The sequence below is a fragment of the Sceloporus occidentalis genome, unplaced genomic scaffold (assembly GCF_023333645.1).
Source record: "Sceloporus occidentalis isolate IW3139 unplaced genomic scaffold, rSceOcc1.0.p SCAF_16, whole genome shotgun sequence".
Taxonomy (NCBI): Eukaryota; Metazoa; Chordata; class Lepidosauria; order Squamata; family Phrynosomatidae; genus Sceloporus; species Sceloporus occidentalis.
The window spans coordinates 8,490,522-8,500,098 of NW_028316996.1; the positions used below are offsets into that span (position 1 = coordinate 8,490,522).

The following is a 9,577-nucleotide window of genomic DNA, read 5'->3' on the forward strand; positions in this document are numbered from 1 at the left end:
CGAAATGTCAGCCTTGTGGATGACGTGCTTGTAATCTCTATGTCTTGAAAGCTTGAAAAACTGTATCCTCTGTAGACCATTGTGCCCTTTCTTACAGCTGCATCAGGGACGCTATCGTTCCAGATTTTTCCATTATACATGGTATTATTAATTATTACAGTAAAAGAAATCCAGTGCATTGAACACAAAATGTCTTAAAATACATTACACCAAGTTATCTTATTGTAAAATGCTCTTCTAATACCACTGAGTCACCAAAAAACCCATTTATAATTATGTTCCAAATCTCCAGTTATACAGTGTCTCCAATCTAAGGAACTATTAGTTCATTAGTGGAGCTCAGTCCTCTTATGGTATGAATTAATACTGTTTGGTATTTATTTGATTATATTGATCTTTGGTTGACATTTGGCGATTGAATACAGCTCGAGGAAATGTTTTGCTCATGTAATTGTAATGATACAATTTAACATGAAATAATGATTTCAGCATAGAAAGGGTAAGTGCAAATTAATGATTTCAGTGCAGACTGCACAGGACTTTAATAAATGAGATGAGTCCTAAGGTGCATGCTGCAGGTTTTAATGGGATTTTAAAAGAGGAAGCCAGAAGAAACTACATACTCAATAAAGCTATCGTGAATTAGAAAGCTGTATTTCATATCATTATGAATGAAGCATTGTTTATTTTAAGGCAAACTGTGATCCATTACATGATATAATGGTAAGAATACAATTTCCCCATATGTGCCGAATCAAACTGGAATTTAATAAAATTAACACAAATGTATTTTTCTTAAGAGCCCTCACAATTTTAATTTTAATACAAAGCCTGTGAGGGTGACAGCAAATAGTATATAGCAGGTTAGGCATACGTATGAAGAGGTTACATCATCATATGATTATACTAAAGAAAGCAAGCGTAGGTAAAAAATACAAATTTGCCAACCTATTTGCACCACTGGTGAACCTGCTCCTGAGAGCTGCAAATCTCATTCCCCCAGATCATCTTTCTGGTGTAAGATAATAGGAATTCTAGTTCATGTCCCCTTCAGCACACCAAGACATTTTGGACAATGCCATGCTTCCAACTTTGTGGGAACAGTTTGAGGAAGACCATTTTCGATTCCAGCATGACTGTGACCCAGTGCCCAAAGCAAGGTCCATAAAGACATGGTTGGATGAGTTTGATCTGGAAGAACTTGACTGGCCGCACAGAGCCCTCACCTCAACCCCATCAAACACAGTTTGGATGAACTGGAATGGAGATTGCGAGCCAGGCCTCTCATCCAACATCAGTGCCTGACCTCACAAATGCTCTACTGGATAAGGGGCAAAATTTCCCACAATAGATTTCCAAAATCTTATGGAAAATCCTTCCCCGAAGGAAGCCAAAGTCACGGAATCTAGCCTCTTCCTTTTAGACTTCTGCCCCACAAAAAAAACCCAATGATCATATATTTGCATGTAATCAGTCTCTTAATGGGTTAATATGTTGGTAGGGTGCTCTGCATATTGTATGTATCTCTCTTCCTTGTGATGCTATCCAGTTACTTTAGCTGATCTAGTAAATAACAAACCTGTGTGTGTTTAGTTCAGTATTTATGGCTATCATTTAGTGAGCCTGCAAAGTAAAGGAAATGTCACTTTGGAAATTGCTAAGACAAAAGCCGATATCAATCAAGCATTGATCTCCTGCACAGCATTCACACTCTGAACGTGTTAGTAATTTCAGTAATTATTGTAGCGGAGAACAGAAGCCTTAGATTTATCCACATGCATTTCACTGCCCTTTGTATACGTGTTTCTTAAGACACGTAGAGAACAAATAGGACGTAACATGCAAACGTGGCATTTAGATGCATAATGTCTAGTAGCACAGACAGACCAAACAAACTTTTTATTGTTTTATCTTTGTTTATTTTAAGTTCTGACACATCACTTTCTGGGAGATAGTAAATTGTTTTTCCCATGTCTGGATATTCTCTGTCTAGGAAATACTCTAATAACTATTCTGATAATACATCATAGTCATCTCCGTCGTGTGACCTTGAGCTACCTTGAGAATAAGTGATTGGCTTATAACATTTTAACATGATAATGTGTCCGCGTTTATTTTGCCCTTTAGTTTTATCTTAGAGGACTGGTTTTTATATGTACCAACACTTTAGCTTGGTTTTCACCAACTGTCATAAGTTATTTCTATTTTTTTCACGTAAAATGTGAAATCTGCACTAAAGACAGAACATTCCGGCTGGCCTTTAGCAACCTGAAGAAAACAAGTATTTAATAAAGCCTGCACTAGCCATATTATACTTTATTAAGAGTATGCATGTTGCTGGGATAGGATCATTGGAATAGCACCCCTGCCCTAACATACATGAACTTGTCTTTAATGTTAGGAAGTATAGGAAGGTAACTACATTTTCACAGATTCCATTTATTGCATCTTATTTCTTAGCGGCACAGTAACAAAAGTACTGTGTATTTATAACGCATGCTGTTCTGCACAGTTACCGCTGCTGAATCAATGCATCTGCACGTGGGAATGCACAGGTTAACGAGCCACTTCTGCTTTTGGGATGACTGCATTCTGTTGCATTCTGTTACAATTAAGATGATTTGATAAAGAGCTATCATGTATTTTGTAATTTTATCTGCAGCTTGTTACCGTAGAATAGAAATCTCCTATATTTATTATAGATAATAAATATTTTATTGTTTGTTCCCTTTTTGGATGGTAAATTCAAGTTAAATAGAAAGAAGTACTAACAAGGGTTTAATTTTGTCTTTTCAGGTGAATGAGGCCACCGTGGAACAGCTGGTTCAGCAGTATCCCCATATCACTTTTAGCACCGTCCTCCAGGATTGCAAGAGGACATTAGAAAGAGCCTACCAAATGGGATGGACACCAAATGCATCTTCAGCATCATAACTGATGGGATATAAATATGATGTACAGAGTAGCCCAAGGAAAATGCTGGTTTAAGGCTCATAATTTGAGAATCTTTAGCGCTGCTCTTATTTTTGACTATTATTGTTATTTTAAATATATCAGTCAGCTTCACTGAAGTCAGTCGTGACCTGAAGAGAAGGGTCTGGAGGTACATTCTGGAAGAGACTGTAGTAGCTTTGTTCATTTATTGTTAAAATGGTTGGATATAATGTGTGCTCAAAGTGATTGTAAGAAGTTCCGAAAGATGTGTTGCAACCGCAAGTCACTTCCTGTGGCATTAGGCTGCAACACCATTATTTGCTCAAGTTTGTTGGATTTTATGATATTTTGGGTCTTTGTGGTTTAACTTTTTTGTTAGTGCTGCCTTTTCAGTGCCAGGTGCGTGTGGTAAATGAACATACAAAAGTGCTGCAGTAACCTAACAATGAAGGTTTCCTGAGACAGATGTTCACTAAACACTTCCCATTGTTGCAGCGTTTTGGAAGTGGCATGGTGTGGCGGGGCTCTGCATATACGTTACCACAGATGTTAAGAAAAAGAACTTTGTCATCTGCTCAATTTACCTGATGCAGGCAAGGCTTATTAAAAAATAAGAGATTTGGGGGAAATTCCATTTGTTCTCCGTATAATATGGTATCATGTATACCCCTGTGGATATATGATCCTTACCGACACTCTTTTCACTTTCTTGTGATTATAAGGGATTGTTATCTTGCATAATAAAGTATTCAGCCTGTAGTAAAGTGTCACACCATGTAATATGGATAGAAAAAAACAGGTCTTATTTAGCTTCTGTCACTGAGATTAATGGCATGAATGTGACAGTTTCTTGTACCGGGAGAAGTTTTTGGGTTGTATGACATAGTTTGAAGACATTGTTTTCCTACTTTTGTTCAGATTGGATCTGCATTAATATTTCACTAGATAGATGTATACATAAAGTGTGAAGGGAAGAATGCAGTGTGGAAATACAAGAATATATTTACAGAAATTAAACATTTTTTTATTTGTGTTTTTTCAGTTCAGAAACTGTAACTATAAAACATTATGGGGGAAATGACCCATTGTCATTTCTGGCCCCTTGTTAATACCCTTTTTAAATAATAGAGCAGTCCTCTTAGTGATAATCACTTTGTCCCAAATAGAATACTGAATTTGTGATTATTTGATATATTAGGGTATCTTTGAAGGATACATAAGAACTTTGCTAGTTTTTGCTAGTTTCATCTCTATTCCAATTTAAGATTTTTGTAAGACCACTGTGTGAGCTATCCCATTATTCTGAAAAAGACTCCAAGTACCATGTGTTCTCCTTTCCTGGATGCTCCTTGGAGTGAAAACAATGCCGTTTGCTGTTCAGATGTCGACATTTACTATCAAAATTGAAATGTCAGCCCAATATCATAAACGTCACATAAATAATTTACAATTACATTTTTTTTGAAGTATACATTTTTGCTTCCATTCTATCTGTAGGAATTATTACAATTGAACTTGAAATATTAGAATAGCATGAAGAATTGTAATGCTAAGCGCAACCTTTGTATTTTTTTCTTCAATAAAGACCAGTGGTGATATTGTTTTAATGAGAAAAATAATGTGTCTTCTTACATTATAATCTGCTATAAAATTAGACTATATTTAATGAGTGTTATGTTGCAGAAGAATATATGTTTGCAAGTTTTTGGCAAGGTCTCAATTGTCTACTTCCTTTTTTCTTCTTATGTTTAAACATGTTGAATGATCCGCCTAAGTTCATAAAACTGCAATCCCAATAATCTTTTTCAGTGAGTCCCTCAAACTAATAAACTGCTAGGGTAAAGATAGTATTTCTTGGAAAGCATTCTGGCCACATTACACTTTTCGTACATGATGTCATGGCATGGTAACTCTAATCAACTACTTTTATATTCACCCTTTGCGAGAGTTACATTTTTAAACCTGAAATATTCCCACTTCACTCTTTAGATGTGTTCAAAAGTTTGGTTATGAACGCCAGAGGTGAATTCTTTAAGGTGGGAGGTCAAACAGATATCTTAAGACATTTTCATGGTATTTTGTAAAACTATCATATTTTATTATAAGAAATCACCAAAGGGTCTTAGTATCATAAAAGTCAGTCAGATGGTATAGAATGGCAGTCTTATCCACTTAACATCCACTTCAACCAGGTATGCAGCTGATTTATATTGGTTGGTGGCTGCCCTAAAGCTGGCACAGCTTACCCTCACAACCAGGGATGTAACTAGAAACTGCAGGGCTCTAGTGTGAAAATTGCTGCAGGGCCCCTAACTTCACCAAGCAACATGTCCCACTGTGCCACCTTTGCCCCAAACAGCTTGTGAGTACCGCCTATCAGTGCCCCTAAACAGCCTGCATATGCCATTTTTGCTCCAGCTTATCACAGCCCCCAAGCAGCTTGTCTATGTCACCATTGCCCCTTGCATCCTCCCTGCAACATACACTATGGCACACATGTAAACCCACTTACAAAAAGTTACGCATGCTAACACACACACTTGCTCATCCTCATTAACACACACATTCCCTCCTCTCACACCACTCATGCTAACACACGCTCTCACACCACTTACACATACATGCTCACACGTATACATCTACATACATGCTCACATACACGGATACACGGACATGCATGGTCACATACACTTATACATACATACATGCTTACATAGACATGCATGATCACATACCCTTATACACCCACATCCATGATCACATACACTTATACACCCACATCCATGATCACATACACTTATACACCCACATCCATGCTCACATACACGTATACATAGACATGCGTACAAACATTCATACTCCTGGCACAGTCCAGGTGGGAAGGGCCCTTTCTGAACACTTTTTAAGCGGTATGGAGAGACAGGAACAAGTAGTTTCAGGGGTTGCCCGGGTCCCCTAAAGAGATTTTCAAATGCACTTCATGTGTTAAGAATAAGAGTAATAAAACAAATATAAAACTAATGGAGGCCTGATTTGGACAACATTTTTTTTTGCCATGTTTTCCAACAACAAATTGTGTTTTTAGAGGGTTTGTTTAAATTGGAAATGAAAGGGGAAGGAATGTTCCAAAGGGGAAAGTCTCTGGCACCTTCAGAACTCATCTTTCACTTACAGCAGTACCATCTCAAAGTTTTTGAAGAGATCCAGACTCGATTTTGCACTTCAGGACCATGAGCAACAGCAGCACTGCACCCATGGACACACACACCCAGCAGCATGCTATGAGACTACATTGCTAAGGAAGATAAGGCAGCGGCAGCAGTAGTAGTAGTATGGCACTGGGTAGACACTCGCAAATACACACATCACGCCCCAGGGTAAAGGGCACTGAATTTCCCCAAACATCTATTATGAGAGGAGTCTCAGTCTTCATGGTATTATCTCTATTTCTTGTACCTGAACTGTTTGTGATCATTTTCTTCTGTACAGACTACAAATACCACTTCCAGAAAATAAATTCTCCTAATCCCTAAAAATGTCAGTTTAAAGAGATATTTAATTACCCGGGTAACATTGAATACGGTTTCATTATATACAAATGTATCCAAAATGACCCATTACAGTTTAGCCATCTAATCATACGTTATTCTTTAGGAAAACTCAAGAGAACAACCCATGAGTAATTCACTGGTGTTTTAAGTACTTTCCTGATTTTTAATTAGAATATTAAAAAATAAAAAAGTATGTTACAGAAAACCCCCCATAGTTTGCAGTTTGTAAAAATACAAACCCTTTTAAAGTGCTGCAAAAAATTTGCATTGAGCACAATTATCACACCGGAAGCAATCAAGTAATCTTGGGTAATGTGTAGGATTAAGTGAAAGCAAGACATTAATGTGTGCTAAACAATCATCTAAATTAGTGTGAATTAGAACTCCTACAAAAAGAAAAACACACAGGGGAAATTGTGTGACTGTTTGCAATTTTGGGCCTTCAAGAGCAGCCACATTTTTGTAAAACTATTTTTACTACTGGAGACGAACGTGACAAATGAAACCTTGTTAAGATGGGAATTGTTTTTAATAGAGAATCTATTTTAGGATGTTTCTTTGGATTGAGAAGGGGCTTCTTCTTTTTATTTGCCATTGGAATAGACAAGGCATGTTCATATGGTAAAGACCGAGAAGCAGAAAAGAAGTAGGTTTGGCTACAAGGTCTATCATCAGAATTGTTTTGTTAAAGGAAAGGCACATCGGCAAACAGCAATAATGTAATCAGTGTAGACTTTGTCTCTGATTAAGGAGAACTTCTCTGGTAAGACATTCTGTATATCTCTGGGTGATCAAATTATTCAGTGCACCTTTTATATTCTCTGTACAAAAGCACACCTGCACTCACTTGGGAATTATGTTCTAAAAAAATAAATAAACATATCCACCGATAGCTGCAATACCAACTTTACAGATTCTTCAATGAATACCCAAAAAATATTATAGGCAAAAAGATTGCATACGCCTTTCAACAAACAGATTGGAGATCCTTGCAGGGGAACCAAGCCTCTGATTTAGCTAAAGCTAAATACATTATATTTTGGTGAGGCATCAGACACATCCTTCCATCACGTTATAGACACTCATACTCATACCTTTAATACATTATGTGCACAGTCCATGCATGCTCTCTATTACTGACTCATGTCATCTCCTGAGGGCCAGGTGCATCCAAACCATTGTTTATACCAGAAGTCTTTGTCTCCTGCCCAGTGGCGACTCTAGAAACAATATACAGGGGGGGCACACAAGATACCACAGTCAAACTGGGGGGGCATTAATTAATTTCCACCATTAAATCATACCACTGAAAAAACATATATATATATATATATATATATATATATATATACACACACACACACACACACACACACACACCGGTGTATATATATATATATATATACCGTATTTTTCGCTCTATAAGACGCACCTGCTGATAAGACGCACCTAGATTTTAGAGGAGAAAAAAAAGGAAAAAATATTTTGAGCTAAAAAATGGGCTAAAATATTTATTACAATAACTGAATAAGCTATGAACACAGTAAGACACACACAGTAAGACACACACAGACACAGTAAGACACACACACACACAGTGAGACACACACACACACAGTGAGACACACACACACACACAGTAAGACACACACACACAGTAAGACACACACACACACAGTAAGACACACACACAGTAAGACACACACACACAAACACAGTAAGACACACACAGTAAGACCTCCCTCCCTAACCCCCCTTCTCAGTATCTCCCCTCTAACTCCCTAACCCCCCCTTCTCAGGATCCCCCCCCCCCCCCCCGCCCCGGTCACTTACCTTAAACTCCTGTGTTGGAAGCGTGAGGCGTTTGTCTCGGGTGCCGGCGCTTCACTGCTGAGCGCCGGCGTCTGACGTCATATGCCGGCGCCCAGCGTAAAGCGCCGGCACCCGAGACAAACGCTTCCAACACAGGAGTTGAAGCGCTGAGACAGGTGGCGGTGGCGGCGGCTGCCGCCAGCAAAGGATTCCTGTATATCTGTCAGGCAGAGGGGCCCGAGAGTTGCCGAGCGGTTGTCTTCAGCAACCGCTCGGCACCCCTTGGGCCCCCCTGACTGGCAGAAATCCAGGACTCCTCTGCTGGCGGCCGCCGCCGCCTGCCTCAGTTGCGACCCCGGATTTATCGGCGTATAACACGCAGGTAGGGTTTAAGCTCCGGATTTTAGTTAAAAAAGTGCGTGTTATACGCCGATAAATACGGTATATCGTTGCCCCCCCCTCCCTCCCTCCCTCCCTCCCTCCCTCCCTGCCTGCCTGCCTGCCTGCCTGCATGCATGCATCTTCGCTCCATAAGACGCGGCTGATTTTTCATCCTACTTTGGGAGGAAAAAAACTGCGTCTTATGGAGCGAAAAATACGGTATATATATATATATATATATATATATATATATATATATATATTGCCAAAAGTAATGTGCTATGGAATGATACTTTTGTTATTGGCCAATACAATACTTGATCATTCAACATGGGAAGCCTGAAGCCACAATTTAGTACGACTAATCCTTGAAATCCTTTAAACAACACAATACCTTAACTTTTGCACTAAATGATTTCAGGGCCTAATATTAGATCCTGCTGCTGATATATATATATATTAGCCCCTGCTGCCCATATAAATATTAGTCCCTGCTGCCGATATATATAAATATATATATATATAAATATTATATCCTGCTGCTGATAGGAGGTATAGATCAACACATTAACACACAAACCCAGCTTTGCATGTATAGATCAATTGAAATTCACTTGTGATCTCAGCACTGAAGGTATATATCAAATAAACAGAATCAGACATACAAATCCTGTATTTGCAGGTATACAATAATAATATATGAAATGTAGCATTGCAGGTATAGATCAAATAAATACATGGAAACAGCATTGCAGGTATTAATCAACTGAACAAGACATACAAGCCCTGTATTTGCAGGTATACATAAATAATGTATGGAAACATAGCATAGCAGATATGGATCTACAGAATAACACAGAAACCCAGCTTTGCAGGTATAGATCATTTGCAATTCACAT

At 38.4% G+C, this 9,577-nt stretch overlaps 1 protein-coding gene across 1 annotated transcript in view; it reads left to right on the forward strand.

The window, feature by feature from the left end:
- Window positions 1-2,934, forward strand: part of LOC149302990 (F-box/LRR-repeat protein 17-like) — a 270,951-nt gene extending 268,017 nt beyond the window's left edge. Inside the window, exon 9 of the mRNA XM_089481735.1 lies at window positions 2,797-2,934. Within this exon, the coding sequence (XP_089337861.1) occupies window positions 2,797-2,934 (138 nt within the window). The remainder of the gene's footprint in view (window positions 1-2,796) is intronic.
- Window positions 2,935-9,577: the final 6,643 nt, after the last annotated feature.